We start from the raw sequence: 16993 nt of genomic DNA on the forward strand, positions 1-16993 counted from the left end.
CCCGCCACCCATCAGGTTTCCGATTCCCTTACCTCCTTCAAGCGCTCCCTCAAAACCCACTTCTTCCGACTAGCCTATCCCTCGCTCCTCCTATCCTGCCTACCCTACACCTCCATCCGTTCCTACTTATCCTATTGTTTTTCGTTCGTCCACCCACCTCCTTTTAGTCTGTTAACTCTTATGAGTAGGGTCCTCCTTCCTCACTTACTCTCCCTACCTTTTTACCTCACCAGCGCTCCTGCCGTTCTTCCCTTCCTCTACTTTATCTTCAGTCTCCTCAACAATTTCCACACCTACTTCAGAACTGATGCTGATTTTAGTTCTACCAGCTATACCCCTATTCATACTGTACACCCTGTACGTTACCTTGTAATTTGTTTTTATGTTTGCTATGTATGGCGCTGTGGAAACTTTGTGGCACCTTATCAATAAACAAACTACTACTACTTACAGTACCTGCAAATTCCCTTCTTACTGTATGGATAATGGGTACAATGTAATGGATAAGCTGCTGAACTCTCTTCCAGTTGCAGTAACATGGGCAATTAGTTACTGAACATTAGCAAATGCCCTTCTTTAGGATTACCATGTTTACTCACATAGATGCGCTAACAAAATAAGTAGTACGTTGGGGGTAGTGCATTTGGTAGTAGAAGGAGGGGAGGGCTGGTAAGATATACTTAATACAATCATACAGTGCAGTGAGTTAATTATAGGTATACACAGATACTTTGCATCATTATATAGTACAACATGATCATTATAAAGTATAATGTATACATTCTTGTTTTCAATTAATATTTCAATAGACACCGGGTAATGACAATATAGGCTAGCACTACTTGGTTAAAGTTAGATGACATTTGCAGTAAGAGCCAACACAGTTTATATTACTTGAAGGTAACTCTCTGTAGCAGTAAGTGGATACTCTGACTGCAACAGTCAGACTCCATTATCCTTCATGCTGTCTTGTTCAGGAGTTACCTGTTGCAATTATAAGGGTATAGCGCATGTGTGGCTAACCAGTCATAGAGCCAAAAAATATCAGTAGTCAACCTAAAGAGCCAATATGATGTTCACAGAGCAGAGCATGCCCCTTACCTCCCAGACATTGAACCCTCCTCTGAACAGCTGTGCGACTGACAGAGGAGGCTGCCTGTCAGTGGCGGGAGTGGGAGCAGCGATGGAGCCGCATCACATCAAAGTAGGCATGTTGCTCAAGAACCATGGGTTGGTCACCGCTAGTATAGCGTGACATTGAATTATGAGGATGGATGGACAAGTCCTTAAAATGAGTCCACAGGGATTAATCTAAATAGATTTAAAAGAGCCAAAGTGGACACATCTACTGGAGGCAAACATTTTGTGGACAAGTCCAATATTTATAAAAGAGCTAGTAATATCACTGTGCAATGACATTATGTATGCCTCAGAGGTCTCCAGAGGTGGAACTACCATTGGTGCAGCAGGTGCAGTGTACCAGCCCCTGAGGACTAAGAGGCCCACTACTGCCCGTCACTCTTTCCCGTCACCCACTGCCGTCTTGCATATTGTGATCTTGGGTTGGAGTGGAGGAGCGGGGCCCAAATTATATTTTTCTTACCTGGGCCCACAGCCTACAAGTGCCACCGGCTACCATCAGTGCACAAGAACTTGCCTCCTACTTTAAGGACAAGATTGATAACATCCGAGATGAAATGGTATGCTCTTCCACAACCTCTAACCCTCTTTCTTTCCCACCTGAACCCTCTGGCACTTTCTCTTCATTTGAGCCCACAAATGAAAAGGAAGTATCCGCACTCTTCTTATCCTCTTACTCTACTACCTCTCCTCTCGATCCTATACCTGCGCAAGTCATTAAAAATATATCTCCTGTGATTATTCCAACCTTAACTAAAATCTGTAATCTCTCTCTTACTACTGGTACTTTTCCTTCTCTGCTCAAACATGCAGTGATAACTCCTATTCTAAAAAAACAGAATTCTGACCCTAACTCTCTCTCTAACTATCGTCCTATATCTCAGCTCCCATGCCTCTCCAAGCTACTGGAGAGACTTGTCTACTCTCGCCTCACAAACTTTCTTAACTCTAACACCCTATTAGACCCACTTCAGTCAGGTTTTCGCTCTCAACACTCCACTGAGACAGCACTGACTAAAGTGGTGAATGATCTGGTAACGGCTAAGTCTAAAGGCCATTACTCACTACTTATTCTTCTTGATCTTTCTGCTGCCTTTGACACCGTCGATCACTCTCTTCTCTTACAAACACTACACTCCCTTGGTCTTAATGATACAGCCCTTTCCTGGTTCACATCTTACCTATCTGATCGCTCTTTCAGTGTTCGCTTCTCTAACTCTACTTCCTCTTCATTACCTCTGTTAGTCGGAGTTCCGCAAGGTTCAGTCTTAGGTCCTCTGCTCTTCTCAATCTATACCTCCTCTCTTGGCAAACTAATCAGCTCTTTCGGATTTCAGTATCACTTGTATGCTGATGATACTCAAATCTATCTATCAACCCCAGAGTTGTCACCAGTGGTTTTGGGTCGAGTTTCTGATTGTCTCTCTGCCATCTCATCTTGGATGTCTTGTCGCCAACTCAAACTCAATATTTCCAAAACGGAATTACTTATATTCCCGCCAAATAAGAACAGTTACCATCCTGACATCTCCATCGCTGTTGACAACTCGATAATCTACCCTACCCCACAAGCTCGTTGCTTGGGGGTCATCCTCGACTCTGAACTGTCCTTTCTTCCCCACATTCAATCTGTCTCCAAATCATGTTACATGCATCTAAAAAACATATCCAAAATTCGACCCTATCTCACACAAGACACTACCAAATCTCTTATCCATGCACTCATTATATCCCGCATTGATTATTGCAATAGTCTCCTAACTGGTCTTCCCAAGAACAGACTCTCACCACTGCAATCAATTTTAAATGCTGCTGCTAGGCTGATCTTCCTTGCAAGACGCTCATCGTCTGCTGATCCGCTCTGCCAGTCCCTCCATTGGTTGCCTGTATATTACCGTATTCAATATAAAACACTTCTACTTGCTTATAAAGCTATTAACCATACTGCACCAGCATATATCTCTGCACTTATCACAAAATATCTCCCATCTCGACCACTACGCTCTACACAAGATCTGCGTCTCTCTTCTGCACGGATCACTAGCTCCCATTCATTATTACAGGACTTTTATCGGGCTGCTCCCATCCTATGGAATGCCCTTCCACGCACATTAAGACTCTCCACCAGTCTCCAAACTTTCAAGCGTTCCCTGAAAACTCACCTCTTCAGGCAAGCCTATCATATTTAAGTTCTACATGCATAACCCTCCGAGGCACTTATGTATTATATAGCATCCCTTCTGGACTTGTAACTGCTATGCTATTACTGGTGCCTGTCCTTATGTTTCCCCCCTATATCCCTATAGATTGTAAGCTTGCAGCAGGGCCCTCCTACCTCCGAGTCTGTCTGTTTACCCAGTTTGTCTTATCACTGTCTACTATTGTAAAGCGCAACGGAATCTGCTGCGCTATATAAGAAACTGTAAATAAATAAATAAATAAATATCAGTAGGGCTTCTGCACTCACCAATTCAATGCTGCCATTACCAAAGGTAGTCAGAACCGAGTTTTGTTAACCCCTTACCGCCGCAGCCTGTTTTTGCCTTCCTGACAGAGCCCTTTTTTTCAAATCTGACATGTATCACTTTATGTGGGGATAACTTTTTATTGCTTTTACTCATCCCAGTGATTTTGAGATTGTTTTCTCGTAACACATTGTACTTTAAGTTAGTGGTAAATTTTGGTCGATACAGTCTGTGTTTATTTGTGAAAAATACCAAAATGTCGTAAAAAAATGGAAAATTTTGCGATTTGCAAAATGTTAAATTTTCTGCTTGTGAGACAAATAATCATACCACTCAAAATAGTTAATAACTAACAAAGACCATATGTCTACTTTATGTTGCCATCATTATTTCAACCTCCTTTAAATTTTTTTGGACACTAGGGGGCAGCAGAGACAAAATTATACACAGAACACAGAAAACGCTGCAATTGGCTGTTCACATTTGAACAGCCAATCGCAGCGATCGCCGATGGGGGGGGGCATCGCTGCCCCCCCTGGGCAATGAGGGAAGATGTCTGCTGTCAGGGACAGCAGCCATCTCCCCTCTGTCACCGCGTCTATAGACGCGGTGACACTTTAAATGCATGACGTACATTTATGCCATGCGTCGGGAAGTACATCCCGACCATGACGTAAATGTACGTCAAATGTCAGGAAGGGGTTAAAGTCAGATCTGTTTTATTGGAAACAGATGCGGATTGTTGAATTCACAGTGTTTTTTTTGTCAATCCAAAACTTTTGTCAACTTTCAAACACTTTTTGAAAGTGTTTGAATTCATTCAAATTCCGACTGTCGATTTACTGTTGGATTGGATGTAAACGGCCCAGAATTCCGACTGTCGAGACATTAGGACAGATGGATTGCCGGTTTGTATACCCCTTTAATTGTTAGTTTTTTCTCTTAGAAGTCATTGTAACCTCCATAATTTTTCTACAGTGATATACTATAGGGCTACTTCCAGAAAGTCTGGTGTGCAAAGGGAAAATGCATCAGCGATTACTTAACTTGTTCCCATCAGTCCAACCTCCAAGCACTGCTGGCTGTCTCTAAGAATCAAATAGAACAGGTCACCTCCTCTACCCTGGGTGACCCTCAGCAGTGGTACATCAAACGAAGTGCAAAAGTTTTATTATTTCAGAGAGGCTAAAGCACAACGTAACAGCACTGCTGAGCCATACTGCTGATGTCAGCGGGGATGCGTCATTGGAAAGTTATTTGAGTTCTTAGATTTTGAGACAGTGCAGAAACACTTCAGTCTTTAAATGGATAATGTATTGAACCATTTTTATATATCCTTTGCTTGAGCCTCCCTTGCTGCATTCAATAAGGTTAGTAAAATGTCTAAAAATAAATGTTTTTATTTTTTTATTATACTCCAATCAAGTATTCAGTAATCAATGTCTTTCATAATTTTGTAGTCATGCACTGATATACAGTCTATGGCACAGGAAGCAGAATTATGTTTATCGCTTATGCTGAAAAATTCAAATACACTTAAGCTATATATACACTAGACAAGATAGTAAAATATATCGCACAGAAGGTCCCTGTTGAGCGATATATTTTACTATCTTGTCTAGTGTGTACATGCAATACCGTTAATGATGCTTTCTCTTGTGCATGGTTAACAACATACTTACTCGTCTTGCATGTACAGACTAGGGAGGACTAGCCTACAGGTATACAGGGGGAAATTCCCAGTAGCCCCACTGCCCCAATCCTCCTATAGGAGTAAGTTGCTTACTGAGTGAAGGAGGATCATTGATGACCTTGGGTACTTGGTTAAATTTTATGGAAGCTATACCAATATTAGCTCTCCTGACAGTCAAAGTAGGTGGTCCTGACACACCCCATTCCCTTCTTTATAAAGTGCCCATTTTCATTGCATGTCCTCTCTAATGGTTAGCCAAGTGCTTCTATGGTGGTTGGCAACACTAGCTATTCCCTATGGCTGGTTGCACCCATTAAGTTTGAGACCTTTCCACTAAAATTCCTGGTGGTCTCTTCTGAAACCGAGGGTCTTGAAACCCAAATCACACTGCAGACTGGACCTGGCTTAGTGGGGTTTCTTTTCTCTTTGAAATTGTGAATGGATCTTAGCGATCCATTCACAATTTAATCACAAATTGACAAAATGTGACTGTTCGGCCCTATGTTCTTATAGTATAGAGTCTAAATTGTCTTCCAAACATCTTTTTTCACCTAGAAGCTATCAGGTGATGCTCAACAACTAATGGCAAAAAGACCCAATCCATGTGCCTATATCCCTCCATCAATTAAAGGTGAGGTGGACTCTCATGTGTTTCTTTTAATATCTACTATGTTAGTATTTGAGGAGCTAATAGGATCACAGAGGAAAGACATATACATGTTTTACTGGAACTCCTACTAGAATATAAATATGTATGTACTGTATGAGCTGTAAGTAGGCACCTCGCTGTTGACTGATTGTGGTTTGGTTCTAAGAATAACACAGTATAGGACAATGCCTGTACTAGAGATGCCAATCCCGGGGCATTTTTTCAATCCCAGGATTGAAAAATGCTCAATCCCTGGATTGGCGTTCCTAATTTTAAAAAAGCGCCCGTCCACCCACACCAGCTGCCCGCACATTTACTTACACTGTCGGGTGGCGAGGAGCGGGGTGGACAGCAGCGGTGAGGGGGTGCCTGGTAAGGAGAGCAGCAGTGTGCGGCTGGGAGGAAAGCAGAGATGTGCGAGTGTGACAGTGAGGCCTGCACAGCATGACATCTTACTCTAACGCTGCGCAGGCTGAATGCTGGATCGGGAGCAGCGTCTGAGCAGGTGCTCAGATGCTGCCCGGCATTAGAATGCACATGCGTAGTCTAATCCCGGGATTGGATACTCCAATCCCAGGATTGAAACTCTGAATATTTTGGGGCCAAATCCCGCGATCCTCCTCATCCTAGGATTGACCACCCTAGCCTGTACGTAAGAATGAATTACTATAGGCCTGATCAGAGGTCATGCGCCTATGTGATTTCTTGAGGAGCCAATGCAACTCCCAGTTGAATAATTCCCCATGTGAACTATCATGTGTCGCATTGACCATGGTGATTTTGTGTTTTCCATAGAAATCCTACAATGTCTTTTTGTCAATGTCATTAAGCTAAATTTTAGTGTGTTATTTGCAGCTGTCCAGCGCATGGTCCAGGCACATATGCAGTCCCTTGGCTCTCTTGGCGACAGTGATGATGATGATGATGAGGAGGAGGAGGATGATGATGATGATGACCTTGAAGAGAGAACAGTGGAAAATAGGATGGAGGAGCCCAACATAAAGGCATCTACAGAGTCAGCGGATTGTCTGGCCTGCGGTGGGGAAGGTAAAAAGTAGAATTATTCCTGTTATTCCTTGTTACTGGGTATGTAATTATTCTATCAGTTACTCAAGAATTATCTTTACAATTGTACCAGGTGATGAGGACCTTCCTGGCAGCAATCTAGAGACCCTTCTGAACCACACTTTGCTGGACGACAGAGCAGAAAACATGGAAACATACAATAAGCAGACAGGTACAGTTTCCTAATAAACACTTGTATGGATATATATTATGGAGTATGGAAACGGATGGAAAAGGGAGCTTGAGTTGAAAAATAAAACATGTAATTTTGTGAATACTACATATATTAAAGGAAAATATTATGAACTCCTTTATATTAGTGGTTGACCTAGTGACTGTTGACCTAGAGATTGTCGACACAGGGACCGCATACCCAGCTGGGCAGCCTACAGCCAAAGGGCCTAATTCAGTAAGGTTCGCTATGCAGTGAAGATTCAATGCTTAGCAAGCCCTTTAATGCTGCCCACCGGGCAAGCAAATGCCCCCCCCCCCCACATGTGTACTGTACACCCTTGATGCAATGCAAAAGGATGTTTCATGTACACATATATTTGCATGTGAGCGTATGGGGCAAACATTTTTTAACCCTGACTATTATCTACGAAGAACATTGCGGAGAACGTGGTGGGCGCTGACATCATTTGCTGGGCACACCCTCCATTTTTGTGGGAATGCCCAGAAAACCCATCCCCCAACCGCCTCCATCCTGCCCCCCCCCCCCCCCCCCCTTTGCAAAAGCTTTGCGAATGTGAATTTCACATTCACGCATGTGCAGAGCCAAAACATTGGTCCCAGGATCGATATATGCCAGGGAACAATTACACATGCTGTACTACAGGTAGCATTTGGTGAAGTAAAACCACCAGTGTTTCTGGATAATGCGGAAACTATTGGCTCATCTCCACATAAAGCTTTACATATGAAATACAGCTCTACATCTAGCCTCAATACACCACTCAGCATGAGATGCCTGGTGTGCGTGAGTTGACAGGTCATTTGCAACTCTGCTAGTACCAAGTTTATATTATTTACTGGCACCAGAATAATGCAGATTAATTCGGAATATAACACTTTGGTATATTGGGGTAATTCAGACCTGATCACACATACATGAATTGGTACGGCGGCCGATTACCGATAGACTGTGCCATGAGTACAGCTCATAGTTCTCATGTGCAAGGCCTTCCTGGAATGAAGTCCTGCTAATTTTTTTTTAATCGTTGCCCATTTGCAAGTTGATTGACGGGAAGTAGGCGTCTGAGGGTGGTAACCGGCCGATTCATGGGAGGGACAAGAAAAACGCTAGGCGTGCCAAAAAGAATGCTGGGAATGTCAGGGAAAACAGAGGTGTTAGGGGAGGATGTGTGGCATCAGCAACAGGCCGGATAAGTCTTTGGCTACTTTGAGCCTGCGAGTCCTGGTGCTTAGTGGAAAAATCATTTGATGGTGAGCAGCTTGTGAATGGTTTTGAAGATATTTGCATGGCTGCGAATAGATATGCAGCCGTACACATACATACGCCGCCTCTAGTGGGATGGCATCTACCTGAACGCTGGCCGCTGCAAATTTGCGTCTGTGTGCTCAGGTCTGAATCACCCCCATTGTGTGTGACTGAGTCTGTATACTCCTGTGACTGCTTCATTGTACAAATTCAGAGACTCATCATTCCACATGCAGAATGATGGATATTCAGTATATGTGGGCAGATAAGCATTAGCTAGTAAGCAAGCGGCCACAGATGTGTCCTAATCAGAAATGGTCAGGTTGTATGTATCTGACAGGGTTACAGTATAAATGGTAGACAATGTCTAGGTCGAGTCACTAATGTCGACATTGAAAAAAGGTTGAGACAAGCCGACATAAGGTTTTCACATTTTTAGGTCTATGGCGACATATATTGACATGGACACTGTGTAAGTGTACCGTGCCCCCTTGCATGGCTTGCCATACTTCAGGCACACTAAAATATTCCCACTCTATGCCCACTTGGATTGTAAAGTATGAAAAACCACCTTTAAAAAAAATGGAAAAAGTCTTGTAGCCCTTATTCCTGTTGACCATGTATATGTCAGCATAAGCTTGTGTCGACCTACAGATGTAGCCACTGTCAGCCAGCAGGGGTCTAGCGAACGGATTTCCAACCTCCAGCCGCTGGAAGGGGACGAGACGCACGCACGCGCGTCCCCTTTCTACGGAGCTCCCCGCCGCTTGCCTTCTAAAGCAAACACATGGAGAAGTTACCAATATCAACCAGTAAGATTCTAGCTATCATTTATCTAGTGCAGACTATAAAAGGACAGCTAGTATCGGATTCGTTGCTTATAGCAACTTCTCCTCTGTTTATCTTTCGAAAGTTTCACAAGTCTCCACCTTAGAAACATACATCTGTAGAAGTAATTAATGAATGTAATAAATAATGTTTATGTTTGCAAGACACCATTAGGTATAATGGTGACACATGGTCACCATTATACCTAAGAATTGGATCAGTCCCATACCTCCCAACTTTATGGATGTCCCAATCGGGACTCCTCGGCACAGCTTTTTCTGAAAAGGGGGAGTGGCTTTACGGGAATGACACAATCATGAGCCACAACTACCATTTTCCATAACGAGTGGCAGGGGGGCTCTCAAATGCCCCTTCCCACTATGGGACATTGCGGCCTTGGGTGGGACAGTGGGAGAATGCCCAAAAAATTGGACTGTCCTTTGAAAATTGTGACAGTTGGGAGGCATGCTGTCTTTCCAGCTATTCATCCTTTGACCATAGTTGTGGACTTTATTCTAAGAGGTTCATGCAGCTCAGGGCTGTAGGAATAACACTAAATGTTATAACTTTCTTTTGCCAGGTTGTGCAATGTTGGTGTTTTTTTTCATATGACATTTGATTGTGCAGTTTGCTGCAGATTTGTACTGCTGGCATTAATATCTGGGTTTTGTTTTTTTGTCCCACATTCAGTTAAAAGGGGTATGGGTCATAAGGTCAATACAACTAAGGTTGACCACTGAAGGTCGACATGGGCTTAGGGCGACACCTGAAAAGGCCGACATGGGATTAGGTCAACAGGGTCATTAGGTTGACACAAGCATTAGGTTGCAATGGGCAAGGTCCACAGTCAAAAGGTCGACGTGTTTTTCATTTTTTTTGTCTTGAATGTCAACACAGTCGACCATACAGTTACCATAATTAATTTAATTTGGTACTGGACCACCAACCAGTTTCACCGCTGCCATAGCACCCAGTTCTGGAACCACTAAGTTAGACTTGCTGTTTATATAAAGAGTATAGTGTCTGGGAATCTTACAAAATGGTTGGTGTTTCAGGTAAGAATGCCATACATTTGTGACAGGAATTATAAATAGAAAGGTGTTTATGGTGCACTAGAAAACTGACAGACCCTCATTTCTCTGTTACAGATGCGCTGTGTGAACAGCAACCTGACTCTGTAGAACATCCATGATATCTACAAGTTGCAGCCATGGAAGTCTGCTTATCCCCCTACAAACTGGAACCAAACTGCTGTACCCCAAATTAGTGTGACCCCCTACTCCACATCAGCCATCTCATAGTCTGTTATCCTGCTGCAGAGAGCAAACATTCTTGTATATTTATATAATATATATCCTGCTTTTGCTAACCAATAAACCGAACTATAGAATTGTATCTATTCGATGTGTATGTGCATGTGTGAGCACAGGAAATGTAATGCATAGCAGAACTGTAAATGTGTGTAACTATATATCATTAATATACAGATTTATTTGAATCCAAATAGAGTAAACCGAATAGTGTTATCAAAACTAGCAAGGCAACATTAACATGACGTAAATAATATAATATGGATTTTTTGTCCGTACAGTACAAATGTAGAAACTGTGGATTAGAAGGAATAACATCCACCTCATATATCCATTGGACATTATCTCAGATACTGTAAGTCACTTCTGGATGTTCTTTTACGTTTAAAATTCCACAGTGACATTTAACAACACACAATGAATAGTGAGGTTTCCTGGTACCTTTACTTAAAGTGAGCATGAAATACAGTTTCCTAGCCCCATTTCTGTGTGTTTTGAACAAAGCCTTGGTGAAATTGCCTCCATTTACATACTGTAAATACTCAGATACCAGAGGTTTCCATTTTAAGTCTACAAAAATGGGGATGAATGACACTTGAACGTGCAACATTACAAGAGCTGAAGTAAAATGTGAATGAAAGGTGACAGAGGCTAGAGAGGAGGTCCAAACTTGCTGGATTTGTAGTAGTGTTGAAAATAAAATGTAGATGTCTGACAAATTAAAACGGATTGTCCACTTTTCTGTTGTTTGAATTAAAGTCCACTGAAATCTAGACCCTGAGACCAAAGGACCCTGATGACGAGGCTAATAGGTAACAAAACTACTGTATATAAATCAGGGGTAGCCAACTCCAGTCCTCGAGAGCTACCAACAGGTACACAGGTGCACTCATTACTGACACATTATAAATGATCCACAGGTGGAGCTAAGGGTGTGGTATATTTCACCGACAGTCGGGATTCCAACAGTCATTACTCAGACATCGGAATCCCAACTGCACAGCGGTGGGAGCGCAATGAAGACCCTTGCGGCCTCTCTGCGCTCACCACGCTGCGGGCACGGTGGCGAGCTGCTCTCGCCACCTATTTTATTCTCCCTCTATGGGGGTCGTGGACCCCCACGAGGGTGCAGTCGGGAATCCGTCGTCGGAGTAATGACTGTCGGAATCCTGACTGTCGGGGAGCCGTCCGGCACCCAGAGCTAAATACTTCACTTGTGATTCTGTGAGGAGACCTGGAAAATATGCACTGTTGGTAGCTCTCGAGGACTGGAGTTGGCTGCCCCTGATATAAATAATAACTTCACCCAGTCAGTAATGGTGGCAACAGTGACAGATGGGTGAAGTTAGGGGAAACCAAATCTGTTTTCTTTAACCCATGCCTGTGTTGTTTTTCAACAATATAATACACAAGTGATTTCGTAGATGTTGGCCTTACTGCTTCTGTCTATACAGAGCGCCATATCAATAAAAACAGATGAAGGCTATAAAAACCAATAGTATACTAATTAAAATGTCTGAAAAAACAAAAGTAATGGTATAAATTGAGATATTAAAATTGGCAAATGTTCACACAGCTTTTAAATAATTCTAACCTCTTTTGCGGTGTACATTGCAGAGGGAGAGATAGAATCTGTCATGAAATACAGTAATAAAATGACAGTAAATGTGTTGTCACCTATAGTAACCATTACATTACAGGGTGCATTGGGTTACTAAAGTTGCCTTTTGGAAGTGAGTATATAAGTGTGATGTATAAGCAGTAACAGTGTATGACTATTTAAAACTGCCTGTATCTGTGCCAGCATTCAAGCTGATAAACTATGTGCCCATAAGCTGGTGTTGCTCTATAGCAGTTAAACCGGATTTGTCTGCTCTTAGTGTTTATTCTGGCATTGTGCCCCCAAGACAAAGAACACAAGGCTGTTTATATTAATCTGTCCATTAAAAGAAGCCTGAAGGGAAAGTGGAGTTACATCATCTACGGACATGGAACCCTTAAAGCTCATTGAAACAATGCTTCATTCCTGGTTGAATTAACATCACACATGTCTTCTATTTTCTAATCTGTCATGTAGCCTATTTAAATGGAGAAAAGGAGCCACTCTGCTGTTTGGTATCCTGCACCTGCCCACTTCTTGGTGTAGTGGGCAGGATGGGAAGATAAGAATGTGACCCACAGGTCCGTGCAGGAGAGGTAGATTAAAAAGTGATGCAAAAGTTAATCTGTAGAAAAAAAGGTACTTGTGTAGTTTCACGGCGCCAGCGTGGCCCCCGTGCGTCTGAGTCCCCTTGCGGGGCTCGCTTCGCTCGCCCATGCTGTGGGCACGCTACGCTCGCCACGCTATTTAAAATCAACTCCATGCCAACATGGATAGTGGAGGTATGAACTATCCATGTTGGCATGGAGTTAAGTTACTTTTTTGGACATATTTCGTGGCGAGCGTACACCCGGAAGTAGCACGGCGCCATGCTGGCGCCGTGAAACTACACAAGTACCGAAAAAAAATAAGAACTTGTCATAACAGATGTAATACTTGGCCTGAGGGGATTGCATGCCTCAGCTGCAATATCAGTGCTAGTTTAAAAATTGGGACAACAGAGCTTGCTACAACTCCATGATGCTCCAAACAAACAGACTCGTTACTGGAAGTGTTTTTCTTTTTAAAAAAAATTGTAATCTTTGCATTGGCCACAGTACGGTGTTAAATATCTACCTTTCAGCTGGGTACCCACTTTTCAATATGTTTATTGTAAGCTAATAGGTAGGTTTGTACCCCCAATATTTCTGTGAACAGCATCATACAACCAACCATATTTGGTTGCCCATACGGGGACTTTTTTCTGGACACTACTATGTGGCAAAGAGCTCTGGAAAAGGTGACTAAATCTACCTACAGCAGCAGCCAGACATATTGCAGGGCGATACCCACTGCACCACGACTGAGCCACATGAACAGTGGCTGGGGTGAGTCCGACCATTAAACAGCAATTGCTTGCAGTTAACATTTTTGATGGGGGTGTATTTGGCTTATGCTGGCGATACACTAGACCAGTCATGTCCAAACTATGCCCCTCCAGCTGTTGTGAAACTACAAGTCCCATCATGCCTTGCCACAGTTTTGCTGTTCGGGAATTCTAAAACTATGGCAAGGCATGCTGGGATGTGTAGTTTTACAATAGCTGGAGGGCCACAGTTTGGACATGCCCATTAATTTGAGTCTCTAGAAGTCCTGCTCATTCCAGAGCCTGTTCATTTGGTCCCTCCAGTGTCTCTAGTGGATTTTGATCTCTGTATCCTGCTCCAGCCTTGTTAGCCTGGTGTCCTCAGATTGCTCTTAGTCTGCACTCCTAAAGCTAAGTTCTGGTGTTTCTCTGTCTGCCATCTTAGTATACCCAGTATGTGGTTTGTCCTCCCATTCCTTTATTGCCTGCAGCACACCTGTGTGTGTGTGGCATCCAGAACATCTCTACTCTACTGTATTACATAGTGGTCTCCTGCCTATTTGTGTAAGTCTGGACAACATCCTAAGTACCTGTGAGCTGTCTGCCCTAAGGGAACAATGGGTGGTTGTTATTGGCAGAAGACCCTCCTTAGAGGGGCTCTAAAGGTCTCAGGCCAAATACTGCAGGAGTTCCCTGACAGTATTGTGTGTTTATGGCAGTGGGGCCAGTATTGGTAAAGAACACATAGTTAGATGCTATTTGTATTGACGTTAAGATCAGCAAAATTTCTACGTAATATTAAGTCTAGCACAACTTTTTATGTCTAAGTTAATAAAAGTTGTTTACTATCTGCTGGGGGTTGAAAGAATAAACACCTTGGTGTATCTTCCGCATTGGTAGAACGCTTTAACTGCACCTGAAGAAAATGGTAAGGCAGGCGGTATCCCAGGATAAGAGAGACTGGAACCTGTTCTTAGCCTATTTAATGTCTGCAATTTGGGAGGGCCCCCAATCATCTATGGGCTTTAGGCCCATTGAACTTCTTTATGGTAATCAATCTATAGCAGTGGCGAAAAACTCGTGGCCCTCCAGCTGTACACATCCCAGCATGCCCTGCCACAGATTTTAGATATTGGATAGCTAAAACTGTGGCAGGGCATGCTGGAATGTGTAGTTCCACAACAGCTGATGGGCCGTGAGTTTGACACCACTGATCTATAGGAATCTTAGCTCTCTTATAGGAAGAGTGGGAACAACCGTCTTAAGAACCTAACATTGTGCAATTTGTGTCTCAACTTTATGCTCACTTAAGACAAATTGAGCTGCCTTTAAATGAACATATGAACTGGGCTCAGTAACGTCAAAAGTGTATGAACCGCACCTTTAATCCGGGGGGGACAAGGTAGTGGTTTTGGTTCCCACCCCTGAAAGAAATTGTCTGCCCATTCGCAGGGATAATTACCAAGTACACCAAGAGCATAGAAAGACGTAAACAATTCTCATTTATTTATTAGTAAGTACTATCCAACCCTCTCAATTGGCCATAGAAACTCATGATTGCCGGATGACATGTTATTAAGTCTCTTTATCCAAAAGCAAGAGATTATAGGCCTGGAAACACAAAAACAGGCAAGTGCGGGTATGCCGTGAATAATAAGTGTCTCTAGCGTACTTAGTATTATTCAACGCCTCATATATGCTTTGCGGTTCTCAATTGCAAAAGAAAAAAACCTGTTCAAACTACAAGGTGTTTGTCCTTAATAGGACCCAATTTTGGTAATTCACCTTAATGGAAAGGTCTTTAAGTAAGATTATTGCTGCAAAATAGTGAGTAGATATAAATCTACTATATTTATATATATTTATATATATATATATATATATATATATATATATATATATATATATATATATATATATATATATATATATTGCAACGGTCACAGGCAGCTGCATTATTCAAACAATCGTCTGGCCAAGCCTAACAACGGTGGGCTGGACAATGACGCCGATGGAGGCGATTGGACGAGAGTATCTTAACACATTGTATTTAAATGATCTGGGGCACCAGAGCGGGTTGCCCTGAGGAAGCGTGAAGCGAAACGCGCACGCTGGCAGAACCAGCCGTGTGGGTCACTCTCGTGTGTGTGTCTAAATAACTGTATATAATCGGTGCTCCAACGTATTTAGCCCTTGTAAGGGCTGTAATGTACTAACCCAGGCATGTCCAAACTATGACCCTCCAGCTGTTGTGAAACTACACATACCATCATGCCTTGCCATAGTTTTATCATTCCCTAATAGCAAAACTGTGGCAAGGCATGCTGGGATGTGTAGTTTCACAACAGCTGGAGGGCCATAGTTTGGACATGCCTGTACTAACCTATCTGTATGCCAGCAGGTCTATGTCCATAGGGGTGTCCGGACTCACACTGAAAGTTTCAGTACTTATCGGCATTTAAAACACCGTTTGGACTACACCTAATATCCTAACATTGCTGCACACATCAGTCGATCGCAGTGGTTGCGGCCGCACCACATAGACGTGATATACTTTAACTACAAGATTTATATCTACTCACTATTTTGCAGCAATAATCTGGGTCTCTATAACATGTTAATTTTAAAAAATGGTTTATCAATTCTGGCAGATTAAGCACATGAAGTAATAATTTAAAACCAAAGTTTCATTTTCTAAAAACTTTTATTGCAACTAAGTTGTGCAATTACCAAGTATCTGATTATTAACTTAAAAGAGTGCATAAATTACTGTGCAGGCAGTGGTAACATCCCTGCAATCCTCTTGTTCTGATCAGTAGGACTCCAAATATTGTGTACATAACCTGTCACCAATGCCAGACACAGGACTTATTCGTGCTGATCTCTGATAGCAAGCAACACAGTGGGGTAAATTTACTAAGATGGGAGTTCTAGTTCACATGGGATGTTGCTATGGGCAACCAATCAGAATCTAATTCTTATTTATTTAGCACCTTCTTGAAGATAATAGATTATATCTGATTGGTTGCCCATAGCAACATCCCATCTGAAATAGAACTCTCATCTTAGTAAATTTCCCCCAGTGTGTCTAATTCAAGCAGGTGGCAACATTGTTTCATCTTGAATATAGTATTGCCCATCACTGTTACCAGCATATAAACTTGGTTACTTAAAGACATTTCCATTAAGGTGAATTACCAACACTGGGTCCTATTAAGGACAAACACCTTGTAGTTTGAACAGGATTTTTTATTTTGCAATTGAGACCCGCAAAGCCTATATGAGGCGCTGAATAATACGAAGTACGCTAGAGACACTTATTACACACACGGCATACCCGCAAGTGCTGTTTTAACACGATTTTTTTTCACTTTTTTGTTTATGTGTGTATGTTTTTTAATATATTTCACAGTTTTAATCATTGAATAATAAAAGTTAGGTACTCTTTACCTAGAAC

General features: G+C 42.4%; 1 protein-coding gene across 2 annotated transcripts in view; it reads left to right on the forward strand.

The window, feature by feature from the left end:
* Nucleotides 1–10676, forward strand: part of PPP1R1B (protein phosphatase 1 regulatory inhibitor subunit 1B) — a 38056-nt gene extending 27380 nt beyond the window's left edge. For both annotated transcript variants that reach the window (XM_083147192.1, XM_083147193.1), the window contains exons 4-7: nt 5854–5929; nt 6803–6994; nt 7086–7184; nt 10430–10676. In XM_083147192.1, coding sequence (XP_083003318.1) covers nt 5854–5929; nt 6803–6994; nt 7086–7184; nt 10430–10473 — 411 coding nt within the window. In that variant the 3' untranslated portion in view covers nt 10474–10676. The remainder of the gene's footprint in view (nt 1–5853; nt 5930–6802; nt 6995–7085; nt 7185–10429) is intronic.
* The last annotated feature ends 6317 nt before the right edge of the window (nt 10677–16993 follow it).

The sequence above is a fragment of the Crinia signifera genome, chromosome 6 (assembly GCF_055691185.1).
Source record: "Crinia signifera chromosome 6, ASM5569118v1, whole genome shotgun sequence".
NCBI classification, from domain to species: domain Eukaryota; kingdom Metazoa; phylum Chordata; class Amphibia; order Anura; family Myobatrachidae; genus Crinia; species Crinia signifera.